This window comes from Loxodonta africana, chromosome 3, assembly GCF_030014295.1.
Source record: "Loxodonta africana isolate mLoxAfr1 chromosome 3, mLoxAfr1.hap2, whole genome shotgun sequence".
Classification (NCBI taxonomy): domain Eukaryota; kingdom Metazoa; phylum Chordata; class Mammalia; order Proboscidea; family Elephantidae; genus Loxodonta; species Loxodonta africana.
The window spans coordinates 83719178-83737878 of NC_087344.1; the positions used below are offsets into that span (position 1 = coordinate 83719178).

General features: G+C 41.0%; 1 protein-coding gene across 2 annotated transcripts in view; it reads left to right on the plus strand.

Moving 5' to 3' along the window:
• Positions 1-17559, plus strand: part of NSUN4 (NOP2/Sun RNA methyltransferase 4) — a 34738-nt gene extending 17179 nt beyond the window's left edge. Inside the window, exons 5-6 of one of the 2 annotated variants that reach the window (XM_064281909.1) lie at positions 13314-13424; positions 14051-14250. In XM_064281909.1, coding sequence (XP_064137979.1) covers positions 13314-13424; positions 14051-14125 — 186 coding nt within the window. In that variant the 3' untranslated portion in view covers positions 14126-14250. Of the gene's footprint in view, positions 1-13313; positions 13439-14050 lie in introns of both variants that reach the window. The other variant, XM_064281908.1, reaches the window with a different exon arrangement.
• Positions 17560-18701: the final 1142 nt, after the last annotated feature.

The following is an 18701-nucleotide window of genomic DNA, read 5'->3' on the forward strand; positions in this document are numbered from 1 at the left end:
TTTATCATGATGTTGCTTATTGGTCCAGTTTTGAGGATTTTTTAAGTTTTCTATTTTTTTAGTAAAGCAAAAAGGAAGGTTTTATTTGGCATATATTCAAAAAGGCAAAAGTGGGAAACGAACAAGCATGCTGCCAGAACCATGTCTGCCCGAGTCTGAGGAATGTTACAAAGTCATCAGTATATGTTAACGTTACAAATGGACAAAACCACTGAAAGCTTCCCCTTTACACAGATTGACTAGAAACTGCCAAATCAATGTGATTCTACATTTTTACTTGTCTTTCTTTCAGTAATGACAGTCAGGAGGGTCCTCACTGGTCCAAGAAATTTTACTATTCACTAAATGTTAACAGAAAAAGATAAGAGTGGAGAGTATGTGGGTCTTTTAGTCCTGTGTTTTTTAATGATTTGTTTATGTGAAAAGTTCCCTAAAAGATGTTTTCCAAGATTGTCCTAGCTATTGTCTTTGTACCTCAGGGCCCAGTTGATATGTCAGTGTGAGTCCTTGTGGTTCCTTGTGAGTCCAGGTCCATCTGGGTCACATTCTAGGACAGGGAATAATGGCTCCAATATTATCTCCTAAATCATTCCCTCGTTTTGATCAGAAATTGGAGATAATACATCGATGATCAATACCTGGACTTAGTCGAGCTCCTAGATGGTAGCCATGGCAGGCTCTTTAAACTCAAGAGTTTTCTACCAGAAACCATCTGGTTCTTCATGAGGATCTCCAGTAAGAGTTGTGTTCTTATCAATCCCATTGTCGAAATGAGCAGACTGTGTGTACATCAGCATTTTAGCTCGAGGCCTTCTTTTGCCTTTTAAGTATGTAAGACAATAGAAGATAAGTTTTATTATGCCTAATACTACCAGGACAGTTGTAAGGATTTTAGTTTTCTTTATGTTGAGGTGTAATCCATACTGAAGGCTGTAGTCTTAGATCTTCATCAGTAAGTGCTTCAAGTCCTCTTTACTTTCAACAATCAAGGTTGTGTCATCTGCATATCGATGGTTAATAATTCTTCCACCAATTTTGATGCCACCTTCTTCTTCAGATAGTCTGGCTTCTCAGTTTATTTGTTGAGCATACAGATTGAATAAGTATCTGATAATAAGTATCTGATGCACACCTTTCCTGATTTTGAACCATGCAGTATTCCCTTGGTCAATGTACAGGTTCCTCTTGAGTACAATTAAGCATTCTGGAATTCCTGTTCTTCACAGTGTTATCCATAATTTGTTATAATCCACAGAGTTGAATGCCTTCGCATAATCAATAAAACACACGTAAACATCTTTCTAGTATTTTCTGCTTTCAGCCAAGATCCATCAAACATCAGCAAAGATACCCCTCTTGTCTTCTGAATCTGGCTTGAATTTTTGGCAGTTCCCTGTTGATGTACCGCTGCAAGCATTTTTGAATTATGTTAAGTAAAATTTTACTTGTGTGCGATACTGATGATATTGTTTGACAATTTCCACATGCTGTTGGATCACCTTTCTTTGAAATGGGCACAAGCATGGATATCTTCCAGTTGGTTTGCCAGGCAGCTGTCTTCTAAATTTCTTGGCATAGAGGAGTGAACACCTCCAGTACTGCATCCATTTATTGAAACATCTCAATTGGTATTCTGTCAATTCCTGGAGCCTTGTTTTTCGCCAACTGCCCTTTGTTTTTGGGCCTTCAGTGCAGTTTGGACTTCTTCCTTCAATACCATTAGTTCTTGATCATATGCTGCCTCCTGAAATGGTTGAACATCAACCAGTTCTTTTTGGTATAGTGACCCTGTGTACTCCTTCCATCTTCTTTTGATGCTTCCTGTGTTATTCAATATTTTGCCCATAGAATCCTTTAATATTGCAACCCGAGGCTTGAATTTTTTCTTTAGTTCTTTCAGCTTGAGAAATGCTGAGCGTGTTCTTCCCTTTTGGTGTTCTAACTCCAGATCTTTGCACATTTCATTATAATACTTTACTTTGTCTTCTCAAGCCACCCTTTAAAATCTTATGTTCAGCTCTTTTACTTCATCATTTCTTCCATTCACTTTATTTTTATTGTGCTTTAAGTGAAAATTTACAGGTCAAGTTAGCTTCTCATACAAAATTTATACACACATTGTTATGTGATCCTAGTTACTATTCCTATAATATGTCAGAACACTCCTCCTTTACACCCCAGATTTCCCTTGTTCTTTCAACCAGCACCTGTCCCTTTCTGCCTCCTCATCTCACCTCCAGACAGGAGCTGCCCATTTAATCACATTTTTTTTTTTACCTACTTGATACTCTTCACAAGTATCATTTTATGTTTTATAGTCCAGTCTAATCTTTGTATGAAGAGTTGGCTTTGGGAATGGTTTTAGTTCTGGGTTAAGAGAAAGTCCAGGGGCCTCTTCCGTTCACTTTAACTACTCTACATTCAAGAGCAAGTTTCAGAGCCTCTTCTGATGTCCATTTTGGTCTTTTCTTTCTTTCCTGTCTTTTTAATGACTACTATGAATTGAATTGTGGCCCCCAAAAATGTGTGTCAACTTGACTAGGCCATGATTCCCAGTGTTGTGTGGTTTTCCACCATTTTGTGATCTGATATGATTATCCTGTGTGTTGTAAATCCTAACCTCTATGGTGTTAATGAGACAGGATTACAGGCAGTTATGTTAATGAGGCAGGACTCAATCTAAAGGATTAGGTTGTATCTTGAGTCAATCTCTTTTAAGATACAAAAGAGAGAATTGAGCAGAGAGGAGAGTGACCTCAATATTACCAAGAAAGTAGAACCAGGAACAGAGCGTGTTCTTTGGACTTCGGATTTCAGAGCTGAGAAACTACTAGACCCAGGGGAAGATTGATGCCAAGATACATGGAAATCTCTAAGGAATGCCCACACACAGATGTTGAGAGGAGAAAAGGACCTTCCTCCAGAGCCGATAGAGAGAGGAAGCTTTCCCCTAGAGCTGGCACCCTGAATTTGGACTTCTAGCCTCCTAAACGGTGAGATCATCATCATCACGAGTAAGTTTATGTTTGTTAAAGCCATACACTTGTGGTATTTCTGTTATAGCAGCACTAGGTGACTAAGACAGTGACCTTTTGCTTTCTTCATGTATCATGAACTTGATGTCATCCTACAACTCGTCTGGTCTTTAGTCATTAGTGTTCAATGCTTCAAATCTATTCTTGAGATTGTCTCCAAATTGAAGTGGGACATACCCAAGGTTGTATTTTGGTTCTTATGGACTTGTTTCAATTTTCTTTAGCTTCATCTTGAACTTGCGTAGGAGCAATTGATGGTCTGTTCTGCAGTTTTCCCCTGGCATTGTTCTGACTGATGATGTTGAGCTTTTCCACGGTCTCTTTCCGCAGATGTGGTGAATTTAATTTCTGTGTTTTCCATCTGGTGAAGTCCACGTGTATAGTTGCCGTTTCTGTTGTTGAAAAAAGGTATTTGCAATGAATAAGTTGTTGGTCTTGCAAAATTTTATCACGCAATCTCTGGTTCTCTGGTGTTGTTTCCATCACCAAGGCCGTATTTTCCAAGTATAGATCCTTCTTTGTTTCCAACTTTCACATTATGAATGGGAGAAATTGGAGGGAAAAAATGAGAACGGGCACCAAGCAAGTCCAGCACCTAGCAGAACAAATTACCCTAGTTTTCAAGGCTTGAAAATCATCTTCTGTTCTCTAGAACCATCTAGGCAATGACCCTGCCCTCAAGGCTGTGGGTGTTGGCCATGGTCTCTGGATTCTGAATGGAGACCCTTTGGCCCTGGGCTTCAGCCCCACCTTCTAGGCACACTGGGACGGCAACTTCGCTCCCTAGGCTTTGGGAGACCCCATTGTCCTAATCCGTCTGAGTGGCAACTCCACCCTCTCTGCTCTGGCAGGCTTCATTCTCCTGTCCCTTACACATGGCAATTACACTGCCTCAGCTTTGGGTGGTGCCCCATCCTGTTGGTCAACTTGAATGGCAGCCCCATACTCCAGAATCAAGTTGGTGGAGTTGGTTGAAACTTAGGAGGCTATGGCTCTGCTTGATCTCAAGCTGGTCTATGGATGGTCCTTTTGTTTTCTTGGAGGACAACGGATATAACTCCTTTGGTCTGTTTCCTGCCTGTAGAATTCCAAAAGGCAGACAGCTTTCCTTCCTTTCATCCTGTCTCTGTCCCCTTCAGTCTAAGCTGATGGGTTTTCTGCTATGGTAGTTGGTTAGATTCATCAGTCACAGGCTTAATTTCTTTAAGAAAAACTGTGTAGCCATATCTTTGGTAAAAATTCTAGAACATGTGTCCTGAGTTTGTACAACAGAATTTTCCAAGTCTTTAAGTTTTGTTTTCATTTTGTACAATTCTATTTTAAGTCCATCTCTTTCCTCTCACATTTTACTGTAAGTGGCAAAGAGAAACAATGCAGCCCCTTTAAGATCTTGCTTAGAATCTCCTCAGCCAGATATCCAAGTTTATCTCTTACAAGTTCTACCTTCCACCAAACATTTGAACATAATTCAGACAAGTTCTTTGCCACTGCATAAAAAGCATTATCCTTCCTCCATTGTCCAATCACACGTTCATCATTTTCTTTTAAAGCCTCACCAGAAGCACATTTAATGTCCACATGTATGGCAACATTCTGTTGCTGGCACCATATGTATTCTTAAGATGATAGAGACTTTCTCTGTAGCTCTCCTCACTTCCGAGTCCTCACCAGAATTGCCTTTGACGTCCATAATTCCACCAACAGTCTGTTCGAGGCAGTATAGGCTTTTACTGTTGGGTACCTTGAAGCTCTTCCGGCCTTTACTCATTACCCATTTCCAAAATCATTCCATATTTTACATATTTGTTAGAGCAGCACCCATTCCTGGTACCAAATTCTGTCCAGTTATCTAATGTTGCTATAACGGAAATACCACGAGTGAGTAGCTTTAACAAACAAATTTATTTTCTCATGGTTTGGTGGCTATAAGTCTGAATTCAGAATGCTGGCACTAGAGGAAGGCTTTCTCTATTGGCTCTGGAGAAAGGCTCTTGTCTCTTTCTAGCTACTGTTCCCCAGGGGTGGCATCTGTCTTCCCCTATCTCTGCTTGCTAGCTTAATCTGCTTTTATATCTCAAGAGACATTGATTTAGGACACATCCTATACTAATATTACCTCATTTACATAAGAAAAAAGCCAGTATAGGGGTTAGGATTTACAATACATATTTTGGGGGGACACAATTCAACCCATAACACTGACCTCAGCAAAGCTACTTGATCTCGCTGAACTTCAGTCTCTTCATTTGTGAAACAGAGAATATTATTGGGATGACTCAATAAGAAAAGCCAGGAGGAAGAGTGCTTGACACACTACCTAGTGGTGAAGATTAGGCCAGTGATAGCCATTATAATTTCTCAGCTTGTGCTTGCACACTTCCATCGACAGGGGGCCCACTGAGGTTCTGTTTTTGAATACCTCTGATGTTAGAAAGTTCTTCCTCTTATTGAACTAAAATCTGTAGATCGTGTGATGTGTGGTTGAGTGCAGGGATTTTAGAGTCACACTGCTTGGATTAGAGTCCTGACTTCATCACTTATACTCCAGAAAAGTTTGGGAAGTTACTTAACCTTTTGGTTAAGCTTCAGATACTTTATCCATAAATTAAGGATAATAGTAGTATCTATCCCATAGATGAAGATAAAGTAAGAATGCGTGTAAATTGTGTATGGCATATAGAAAGCGTTCAATATTACCATCGTCATCACAATCCTTATCATTATTATTTTTCTTTATTGCCTTCATCGATCATAGGAATGACCTCTGGAACAATATGGGATGAGCTGTCTTCAGACACATGAAAATAGTTTTGATGTCCTGAAGATTTTTTCCTTAATTCGTTTAATAAATAGTTGTATACAGCCTGCTATGTTTTAAGCAAGTATTAAACATTTTAGATGCAGAGCAGAATGCTACCTCAGGGCTCCATACACTCTTGGTGACTCCATCCCTTCCTGAGCTCCACCTGGCCATCAGCTGAAAAAAGTAAGGACAGGTCCCCAGAGCGCTTTGTGTTTATGGCAAGAAGACTTTCACTTTTTCTCCCCCGCCCCACACTCACCTTTTTTTTTTTTTTTTTAATACAGTGCATTTATGCCTTTGCCTATCCCTTTACATTTAGCCTTGTTGAATCACTTCATTTTAGATGTTTTGCTAGTATACTGCATAGAGTTGGTTTTTGCTTTGTGAGCCAATCTGTAAATTTTATTCTTTTAATTGCTTTCGTAAGCACTTGTTGCCACTGATGCATTTGGTCTCAGTCTCAGCCCTGTCAAGCTATTTTACTGTATGTATTTTATTTACTGTGTTTCCTTCACTGCGTGGTCTCTTCTTTGTTCTTTTGTTCTTCTTTTAATTTTTTCTTGTTGTTGCTTGAAGAAATAAATGATTTTTTCATGTTGAATTAATTCCAACTCATGGTGAATCAGCTCCGACTCATGGTGACCCCATGTGTGTCGGAGTAGAACTATGCTCCATAGAGTTTTCAATGGCTGATTTTTTTAAAGTAGTTCACCAGGGCCTCCTTTCAAGATACCTCTGGGTAGACTCGAACTTTCACCATTTCAGTTACCAGCCAAGTGTGTTAACTTTTGCACCACCCAGGGATTTCTTTTGTATTTAGGAAGGTTTACATTTTAATTTTTACTGAATAATTTTAATATCTAAACTGTTTGGGGGTTTAATTCTACTGTTTGTTGTTTCTGATGACTCTTGTTCAAGGAGGCTTGTTATTAAGTTTTGTGGTTATTTTTGTTACCTGTTATAATTTTCTAATAAGTCTTCTATTGGAGTATAAAACAGAAGTGATCAAATTATTAGTGTACTACTTAAAGAATTCTCACAAAGTGAAATACTTGTGTATTATTACCACCCTTTCAAGAAATATAACATTACCAGCATCTCTGAAACCCCCATCTTCCTTGAGTAATCACTGTTCTGACTTCTAAAACCATGGATTAGTTTTCCAGTCTTACAATGTGTACTCTTTTGAGACTGACTTTTTTCTCTCAACATTGTATTTGTGAGATTGATCCATGCAGTTCCCTGTAGCAGTGGATTGTTCACTGTTGTTGCTTTATTGTATCCCATTGTATACATATATAGCAATTTATCTGTTCTGGGTGGGTTGGGTACTTGGGATAGACAACTGGATTGTCTCTAATTTGGGGCTATTACAACAACACAGCTATAAACATTCTTGGTGCTTTTATGTACATCTGTTCATTTGCTGAGTCATAGGGTGTATGTATATTTTCAGCTTTAGTCAGCATAAAAATGACTTGGCAAGGGTGTTGTCTGACCTCTTCCAACTTCACAAAGAGGAGGGAAAATCAAGATCAACAGCCCAAGGCTGATTCCTTTGAAGTGGAGGTCAGACGTGCCTCCTGTCTCTGCTGCCTTTACCAGTTCTGACACCAACCGTCCCTCCCATGGCACTCTCTGCTTCTCTGCTGAAGTTCAATAACTTTTTGCAACGGCCACACAGAACTCACAGACCATACTTATAATTATAGGGTTTATTAGGGAAGTAACAGGTTACAATTCAGGTTCAGGACCCCTCAGGATACAGTTCTTCTATCAGGACAGCCTCTTCTCAGCCATGCCAGGCATGCCTCTCTCTGGCCACTAGGCTGTGCACCATCAGGCAAGTGTTAAAAAGCTCTTTTATCTCTGCCAAAAAGTCCCCAGAGGCACCCCACTCTGCCAGTAAGTGCTGTAGCTCAATGGGTTGTCAAAACTAGCTCCACCAAGTGCCCGGAGGCACCCTCCTCCTCCAGCAAGACTGTTGCCTGAAGGCACTCAGCTTTCTCCTTTCTCGCTCTGTGGGTCAGGAACCCCACCGTGCCGTCTCCTGGTTCTGCTGCCTCTGCTGCTGCTGTTTCTCTGCCGCTGCTTTTTGCCGTCTTGCTATCTTCGGTGTTACAGCTCTCTGTTTCCTAGGTCTGGGAGGGTCTCAGAAACCCTAGTGGTGTAGTGGTGAAGTGCTATGGCTGCTAACCAAAAGGTCAGCAGTTCTAATCCACTAGATGCTCCTTGGAAACTCTATACGGCAGTCCTACTCTGTCCTATAGGTTCACTATGAGTCGGAATTGACTCGATGGCAGTGGTGGAGGAGGGTCTTAGTGCAGGGATCCCCTGTCCGAAGGGCGCACTTCGCTCATGGCTTTTCTTCCTTGACGGTGGTGGGATCCTCTCCTTCTGCCTCTGGGCTGGCTCATTTTAAGCCTAGCAGAATGGCCAAACTCACCAGTCCCTTCGTTAGGGTTCCATAGACCTTGTTTGCCTGATCCCACCCCCACACAGGTGCCGTGAACTTTATTTGCATTAGCAGTCTATCTGATCCCTTTAGTGGATGTCTTAGTTATCTAGTGCTGCTATACAGAAATACCACGAATGGATGGCTTCAACAAAGAGAGGTTTATTCTCTCACAGTCAAGTAGGCTACAAGTCCAGATTCAGGTTATCAGCTCCAGGGGAAGGCCCTCTCTCTCCATCGGCTCTGGAGGAAGGTCCCCATGAGGCATCAGTCTTCCCCTGGTCTGGGAGCATCCTGGTACAGGAGCCCCAGGTCCAAAGGATGCGCTCTGCACTGCTCTCCTGGTAGCGTGAGGTCCCCCCTCACTGCTAGCTTCCCTTTCCTTTTATCTCTTGAGAGATAAAAGGTGGTGCAGGCCACACCCCAGGGAAACTCCCTTTACATTAGATCAGGGATGTGACCTGGTAAAGGTGTTACAATCCTACCCTAATCCTCTTTAACATAAAATTATAATCGCAAAATGGAGGACAACCATAGAATACTGGGAATTATGGCCTAACCAAGTCGATACACACATTTTTGGGGGGCATAATTCAATCCATGACAGTGGGCCACAATTACCTTATTTGTATAGTCCCACCCAATCATTTGGGTGGGGTTTATAAGACCATGTTGAGAAAGGCCATATGAAAGTGATCCATTGCACTGCAGTCAGTACTGCCAAAGTTTTCCAAAGTGATTGTGCCAGTTTACATTCTCATCCACAGTGTATGAGAATTCCAGTTGTTCTACAACCTCACCAACATATTTTGGTGTTTTTGTTTTGCTTTGTTTTTTTCATTTTAGCCATTCTGGTGGGTGTGTAACAAACAATATTGTATTGTGGTTTTAATTTTCTTTTCACTGATGACCAATGAGCTTGGACACTTTTTCATATGTTTATTGGCCATTCTTTTGTGAAGTGGGAGTTCAGCTCTTTTGCCCACTTTTTCTATTGAGTTGTTTATCATTTTCTAAATGATGTGTAAGAATTCTTCATGAATTCTGGATATAAATTCTTTATTGAATACAGTGTATATGTATTACATGTATCTTCTTCCACTAGTTGACCCAGTACCATTTATTGAAAGGATTATTCATTTCCCACTGCTCTTCAGTGTCACCTTTGAATAAATCAAGTATCCATATGTGTGTGGGTCTGTTTCTAAACTATTCTGTGCTATTGGTCTATTTGTCTTCCTATGGATACTAAAACCAAAAAACCAAACCCAGTGCCGTCGAGTCGATTCCGACTCATAGCGACCCTATAGGACAGAGTAGAACTGCCCCATAGAGTTTCCAAGGAGCGCCTGGCGGATTTAAACTGCTGACCCTTTGGTTAGCAGCCATAGCACTTAACCACTACACCACCAGGGTTTCCTCTATGGATACTACACTGTCTTAATTATTGTACCTTTATAAAGTCTTGATGTCTGGTATAATAAATCCTCTAACTTTGTTTTTCTTCAGGTTTCTTTTTTGACTATTTTTGGTTATTTGCATTTTCATAAATTTCAGAATCAGCTTGTTAATTTATTTTTTAAAAATCTTTAGGTCTTTTTGCCAGGGATTACATTGAATCTAAAGAAAAATTTTAAACATATTTTTTCACTGGACATAAAATTCTATGTTGTCAGTTGTTTTCTTTCAGCATTATGAAAACCTCATTTCATTTCTTCTGCTATCTGTTGTTGCTGTTGAGAAGTCATCTGTAAGTCTTATTAAAGCTCGTTAAAGCTAATGTATATATCCTGCTGGAAACCCTGGTGGCATAGTGGTTAAGAGCTATAGCTGCTAACCAAAAGGTCAGCAGTTTGAATCCACCAGGCCCTCGTTGGAAGCTCTATGGGGCAGTTCCACTCTGTCCTATAGAGTTGCTATGAGTCGGAATTGACTCAACAGCAACAGTTTGGCTTATTGGTTTATATATCCTGCTTGGTGTTCATAAAATGCTTATTAAATTTCTGGCCTGATTATTTTCATCAGTTTTGAAAAATTTTCAGCCATTATCTGTTTGAATATTTTTTCTGCCTCATTTTTTCTCTTATAATTCTGGGTGTCTAATTACATGTGTAAAGAAAACAGAAATTCTCAGAGCTGGACCAGTGAGCAACATCATGATAAATGGAGAAGAGATTAAAGTTGTAAAGGATTTCATTTTACTTGAATCCATAGTTAACATCGATGGAAGCAACAGTCGAGAAATCAAATGACACATTTCATTGGGCACATCTGCTGCAAAAGACCTCTTTTAGATGTTAAAAAGCAAAGATGTCACTTTGAAGACTAAGGTGGGCCTGACCCAAGCCATGGTATTTTCAATCACTTCATATGCATGCGAAAGCTAGACAAAGAATAAAAAAGACCAAAGAACTGGTACATTTGAATTATGGTGTTGGCAAAGAATATTGAATATACCATGATTGCCAGAAGAATGAACAAATCTGTCTTGGAAGAATTACAGCCAGAATGTTCTTTAGAATCGAGGATGGTGAGACATCATCTCACATACTTTGGACGTGTTATTAGGAGGGACCAGTCCTTGGAGAAGGACATCATGCTTGATAAAGTAGAGGGTCAGCAAAAGAGAAGACTCTCAGTGAGATGAATTGACACAGTGGCTGCAATGATGGGCTCAAACACAGCAACGATTGTGAGGATGGTGCAGGACTGGGCAGTGTTTCATACTGTTGTATGTAGGGGTTGCTATGAGTAGGAACCGACTAGACGGCACTAACAACAATAATTACATGTATGTTAGTTTTTTTTCACTATGTTACGTATATATTTTATACCCTGTTCTGCATTTTCCACTCCTTTTTCTCTCACTTTCAATCCGAATACTTTCTTTGGACCTGATTCACCAGTCCTCTTCAGCTATGTCTGATACGCTGTTAAATACATCTCTTGAGTTGTTAGTTTCAGTTATTTTCCAGTTTCAGGATTTCATCTGATTTTTAATAATCATTTTTTTTTATTTCTTGAATATATTAACCATGATTGTTTCAAAGACTATGTTTGATAATTCCAATATCTGAATCTCCTACGGATCTGTTTCTATTGTCTATTTTTTCTTCTTAGTTTTTGGTCATTTGGTTTTGTCTCAGGAGACAAGATTAATAATATTTTTGTTGAATACTAGACATTGTATATGAAAATTGTAAAGATAATCTAAGGCTCTGAATGGTCTTATCTTCCTCTAGAGGGGATTTTATTTTGCTTCTGGCAGATAGTTAACATCATCAGGACATGTCATCTTAATTCAGTCAGAAATTAGGCTGATTCAAATTTGGATTTTGTGAAAGCTGTTCTATTTCTAGCTTACCTTTACATCTAGGGTATCAAATTTCTGAGGTCCAACTCAAGGCGTAAGGTGTTTGTTTACTAGGACTCCCTGCTCCTTGGTGTGGACTCTGAACTCCGGTTTTTGTCCCCTAACCCCTTAAGACAAGTGGAAATCCTATTCAATTTCTCGGCCTCCCAGCTATCACCTGTTGCTATCAAGTCAATTCTGACTCATAGTGACCCGACAGGACAGAGTAGAACTGCCCCATAGCAGCCAAGCTCTTAACTACTGTGCCACCAGGGCTTCTCAGCTATCACGGTAGAGCTGAATTTCTCTTGCTCACCTCCCTGTACTTTTTCCTCTCTGGGATCTTAATCTTAGCCCCTCAGGTTCTTGCTGTCTTGGGAGATTGCTGATGATTTCAAATAGATTAAAAAGAAGTTTTTTTTGTCAAGTATTTCTAGCGCTGAGCAGGAGGGCTGTCTGCAACAAGCTATTCTGCCTTTATTAGAAGTAGAAAAACCCGATTGTGTTTATTGTCAGCTTTTGATCATGCCTAGTTAGTTAGTTATAAGATCCCTGGTTTGAGGCTTGATGTGCATCTGCTTCCGACGGTGCTTGGAGGACCTCTCAGTCCAGGACCATTTGTTACTCAATATGAGGTTTTCTGGATCATGCAAGTGGTGTGATTTTGAACCCCATACGTAAGTGGCTACAAATTCTCAGGGGAGACTTCTTTCTTTTTTTGTTTTTGCCCAGAGTTAAAGCTAAAACAACCAAGTTCTCTTGTCATCTTCCTTTGTGGGTTGAATTTTTTTTTTCTAGTTCAGTCTTTGATTGAGCATGTAGCCCTTTGAGGATTTTGGCTTTGTTTTGAGTTTCCATTCCAGTTCTTAACATTGAGTGGGCTCATGGCCCTGTTTCCTGTTCCCTAAGGCTTTGAATAACTAGGGATAGGCCTCAGCTCCTGCATCCTTCTCTGGATTTGTGCTCTTGCCTTTTCTTTGATTTCTGATTTTCTATGAGCTATGCATTTTAAGTATTTAAAAAAATATATTTTATCCAGCCTATTACCAGGGTTTTTAGGATATCTAGTTTACTACATTGCTGGAAACAGAAGATACCCATTTCTTCTACTGTGTGGTTTCTAGAACATCCCAGTGGCTCTTCCTTTGGCATCTCCATTTAGTTAATATCTCTTTTCCCTGTGAAGACCAGCCCCAGTACAGTTCTTGAGATATGACCTGACCAGCCCAGAGTACAAGGCGATCATTATTTCCCTTATTCTGTATGCACTCTGTAAACTCATGTAGCCTAGGAATACATCAGAGTATTGAACACTGGGACACTCTTAATTTACTTGGAGTTTGTGCTTAACTAAACATATCTTTTCTGTAGATGTTTTTACTTTTTTGAAATGTAAATATAGGACTTTTTTTTTTTTTTTAATATTTTGTCTGTTTTTTGTCTTTTGATCAGCCATGAATATACCCAAATATACTATTTCCCCACTCATTATTTCTCAATTGCTTACCAGGTTAAAATTAGAAGCCTTGTCAGGTACTCTGCAATGGAGGAACAGGCAAAGGCAGCACTCCACAAAACCTCCAAGGCCAGTGGCCTAAAACAGCCTGGGCCTAAGGAGGAGGAGCTTGTAGGGAGCTCTAACACTTCCCCTTTAACACCCTTTGGCAGGTTCTGGTAGATGTGCCCTGTACCACAGACCGCCACTCCCTTCACGAGGAAGAGAACAACATCTTTCAACGGTCGAGGAAGAAGGAGCGTCAGATTTTGCCTCTGCTGCAGGTGCAGCTTCTTGCGTGAGTGGTAGATTTACAAAAACTCAGAATGTTGTGCCAGAGTGCTCTAGGGGTCTGGTCACTGGGGGGCTGAGAAACTGGAAGTTCTTGCCGAGACCATGACCCATAGGGGAGTCTTCTGGGTAGGGATCTGTCTGAAGGAGACAAGACATTGTGGGATGGTTCTTTTCTGGAATTTAAAAGTCCAGTCTGGTAGGATATAAATACCAAGGCAGGCTATATGAGTTCACTTGTACTGTCTTACCCTATGCTACTCCCAGTATGGTGAGCAGCACATTTTTGAAAAATAGCTGCTGAGGTCAAGGCTCTGTAGGGCTGCGGTAAGTGCTCAGTCCATAGCAAGCATTGGGGTTTGGTCCATAACTGGAGCCAGAGGCCAGGGAATTGTTTCAAGAAGGCTTCCTGGAGGAGAGCCCATGGAGTAATGTTGGGTTGTTCTCTGCCTTGAGAATGACTTTTGAGGGAGTGTCATTGTGAAAAGGACTTCAGATGCCATCTGACCTAGCTACCCACCCACGGTAGACTCCCCTCTCTGTGCTTCCAGCTCCCTCTGTTGCCTTTCCACTTCTGGGAAGCTCGCTAGTCACTGCCTGTCTCTTTCTTTGATTTCAGGGCAGGACTCCTTGCCACCAAACCAGGAGGCTACGCTGTCTATTCCACCTGTTCACTCTCACACTTACAGAATGAATATGTGGTGCAAGGTACCATCGAGCTCCTGGCCAATCAATACAGCATTGAAGTTCAGGTTGAAGACCTGACTCACTTCCGAAAGCTTTTCATGGACACATTCTTTTTCTTCCCATCCTGCCAGGTGGGAGAGCTGGTAATTCCAAACCTCATGGCCAATTTTGGGCCTATGTACTTTTGCAAATTGCGTAGACTGACATAGTATCACCCTGTCCCTAAGGCCCTGGTGTAGGAAGAGAAAGAGTGTACTCTGTTGGAGGGTACCAGAAAGTGAAACCAGTGGTGGAGATGCACTCCGGGTCCTGTCTGCATCCTATCCAAGTCTTTCTGCAGATAGTTTTCAGCAGAGAAAGTGGGAGTTTTTCTGTCCTGCTTTCTAGTTATGGACCATCAGCGGGTTTCTAACCTATTCGTGCCCTACCCTCTACGTGTCTCCAAGCCTATGCTAAAGGTTCCTGCCCCATTGGGGGCTTGAGAGGAGGAATCAGTGAGCCTGGCTACATATGAAGCTGCAAACCTGGGAAGAAGCCTTTAGTCAGTAAAAATTTTTGAAGCTCCACAGAGCTGATACTATAGTTGGAGGCCTCATGTCAGTCCAAGTACTGTTGGTTCCATTGGTACCAGCAGCTCCTGAGCACTGACTGCTAGGATTAGTTGCCCAAATCCCAGAACCTCAGCCTCCTTACAGGCTTCTGGTTACAGAGCCACCTGACCAGTCTGGAGCAGCCTATAGGCCCAAACAAGCTTACCTCATTTCTTCATATGGCCTATGATCTGATTAAGGAAAAAGTAACTAAAAATGTTAAGCCAGTGTACAATCTGCTTACTTACTCACATTGAAAAAGCTCTTCTGAGCTAAATAATTCTAGCAAGTCTTCCTGCTGTCACCAGTACTGCTGCCCAAATGTGACTAGGAAAGCTGCTCCTGCCACAGGGCTACCATACTCTTTTGTATGTTTCTTCCTTTGTTCATTCATCTAGCAAGTATTCCTTGAGATCCTGCTGTATGACAAGTAGCTAGGATGCTGCTGGAGATGTAGCAATTGAGACTGTGGGAGATAATCAGCTCTCTTCATTCTTTGGAATGGCAGATGTCATCCTCCTGCTTTCTGAACACCTTGGAATCTCCTAATGTCTTTGGTTTTGTTTTGTTACACATATATATACATATACATATACATATGTATATATATATATATATTTTTTTTTTTTTTCGGTTCCTGGTCTGTGGCTGAATTCTGGTGCCAGTTCTTTGACCACCCTGAAATCCCTCAGATTTGCCTCAACGTTACAGGGCCTCACCTCACACAGTGTGTGTTCAGGGACAACATTACATCATTTACCAACTGTATGCTAGTTATGTTGTTTTTGTAATTTTAGCCAAAAAAAGGTAATCCTTTAATTGCAGAGACATTAAAAAATACTGTGGTCACTCGCAGATACTGCTGTCTTTCTTTTTTAAAGATTTTCTTTTTAAACAGGTTCTCGTACATAATTTTAGAATACTTGAAGGTTTCCTGGCTCTTTCTAATTCTCTTATCCTCTTCTTCATTTCTGCCACTCCCTTTGTCCTTTATGCCTTTCCTGCTAATCCTCATTTGGAGGTGTCAGCTGAGAAGTACTTTAGATGAGGTTAAGCTTTCTCCTTTCTTGGGATTTGCATTTTAAGTACCCCGGAAGACCTTCCAGATTTGAAGTCAAGTGAAGCTAGGAGCCCCAGGAAGCTTGGCTGGTGCTCTGACTAGGACCCTACCAAAAAAAAAATCAAACAAACCCAAAATCGACAAAAGTCGATTCCAACTCATAGTGACCCTATAGAACAGAGTAGAACTGCCCCATAGAGTTTCCAAGGAGCACTTGGCGGATTTGAACTGCTGAACTCTTGGTTAGCAGCTGTAGCACTTAACCACTACACCACCAAGGTTTCCAAGATAGGACCCTAACTAGCCTCCATATATGACAGGTGATCCCCGTTAGCTGTTTACTTTGTGCTTGTATTTGCTGAGGCTGGGAGGCCTCAGATGCATGTGTTTTTGCCCTTGGCTGCCTGGGTGTCCAGCCTTTGCTAGTAGAATGCTAAGCAGTGGTAATTCAAGAGGAGACAGTCTCTTGCCCCTGGGCTTTCAGTCTAACTGGAGATAGACAAACCCAGATTAGAAAAGCAGAGAACTGCTTTGGAAAACTGTTTGATCCACCCCTGTAATTGGACATTCATGTACCCTACAACCCAGTCATTCTAACACTAGGAATAAATCCAGGGGAAACTCATACATGTACAAGAATGTTTGTAGCAGCCCTATTCACAAGAGTAAAAACCTGGGAACAACCCAGGTGCCCATCAGCAAGAGAACAGATGAATAAACTGGAATGTCCCCGCAGTGAAATATTATGCAGCTATCAAAACAAATGAACTATACTGATATATAACAGTATGGATGAATCTTAGCAATAAAATATTCAGTAAAAAAAGTTAGTCCAAAAAGATTAAATGTAGCATGATGCCTGTTATGGATTGAACTGTCCCCTAAAAGTATGTTGTGTAAATCCTAACCCCTACACCTATGGATGTGATCCAGTTTGGGAATAGAGTTTTCTTTGTTACGTTAATAAGGCCATATCAGTGTAGGGTGTGTCTTAAACCAATCACTTTAGAGATAAAAAAAAAGAGCAGATTAGGCAAAGAAGCACCAAGGGGGAAGGTAGATGCCATGACCAACACATGAAGATCACCAGGGCACAGATGCTAAAAAGAGACAAGGATCTTCCCCCAGAGCCTACAGAAAGATAAAGCCTTCCCCTATAACCAGTGCCCTCAATTTGGACTTCTAGTCTCTAACTGTGAGAAAATAAATTTGTTTGTTAAAGCCACCTACTTGTGGTGTTTTTGTTATAGCAGTACTAAGAAACTAAGACAATGTCCTTTCTTAAAATTTTTTTTCCTTTGTTTTATTTGTTATTATTTACATATACACCCTCTCCTCACTTATCAACATGGTTAGGTTCCAAAGACCAGGCCATTATGTGAAAATTGGCAGCATGCAAAAATGGAGGATGAGTACATCATTATACAACTGCCAAACGACATCATTATATAACTGCCAAGCCATTGAGAATCACGGCCCAGCCAAGATGACACATAACTTTAACCATCAGCCAGCATTACTCTCTCCTCACACCTCAGTGTTCATTACTGCCAGACATATGATGTTAAGGTGCAAATAGTCACATAGTAGATTTTTTTATTACTGTTGCAAATGTAAAATGTCAGATAACAGGACAGTTAATAAGTGAGGAGAAGGTGTAATAAAATTCACCAATTTTGAATGTACAGTTTGATGAATTTTGATAATTATAATAGTATAACCACAATCACCATCAACATATAGAATAATTCTCTAATTCTACTTTTCTACTGCTATGTGAAGAAACCCAGGTTAGCCTGTTGGAGACATGTGAAGGATGCCATCTTAGATCTTCTAACCTCAGTCAAACAGTCAAATGACCCAAGCTGCATGAGTAACCCCAGGCAAGACCAGCCCAAATTGCTGACCCAGAATCATGGGCAAATAAATTGGTTATTGTTCTAAGCCACTGTGTTTTGTTACACAGCAGTAAATAACTGACATATGTTAAAAACCCAAATATGACACATTCACCTACTTACAGTCCTTAGTTCTCTGCATTGCCTGCAGGACCAAGTCCAAATTCTTCCCTGGCTCCTGACTATTGGTCCTCTTTCATCTTCTGCCATCCAGCACTGGTCCCTTTTCTCAGATTCTTTATCCATCCTGAGTATAGCCTGAGTATAGTACAGGCTATACGGATGCATTTGTTGTCTTTTCTGTCTAAATGCCATTTTCCCTTTGCTCCTCTTCCTAGCTCAAATTTCTAGGAAGCCTTCTCTGATCCTTCTAAAGAAGATTGAGTTGTTCCCTCTTCTCTGCTCTCAACAGCCCTCTGTTTATACTGTGAACATAGCTCTTTCCATGCTTGCTTTCTCTCCCACTTCCACCCCCAGACTGGAAATTATTCAGGGCTTCCCTAACCCTGAGCACTTCGCTTGGTACATATTAGGCAGTCAACACATATTTGAGTACTTTTTATGTGCCAGACCCAATCCTAGATACTAGTGAAAGTGATAAGCAGGACAGACAAGGCCCTTGTTCTCATGGGACATAAAATCTAGTGGGAAAGAGACAAATACTTATAAGTAAACGTGAGCAGAGTACTGCAAAGGAGAAGTGTAAAGGGCATATACCTGGGAAGGGAGGGGGGTGGCTAACATAGCCTGGAGGGAGAGTTATTTAAACAGACCTGAGGAGGAGTTAGGTTAGTGAAGCTGAGAGGTGTGGTGGGGTGGCGGGGGGCGGGGGGGGGGGGGGGCTGTGCTCTAACAGAGGGAACACGTCATGCAAAGCCCCTGAGGCATGCAAGAGCACAGTGTATTCCAGGACCTGGTAGAGATGAATGAAGGCAATGGTTGTGAGAAGCAGGTAGGGCTCAAGTGCAGAGGGCCTTGCGCTTGAAGGAGTGGGTATTTTATCCCAAGAGTAATGGGAAGCCATTGCAGGAGTTT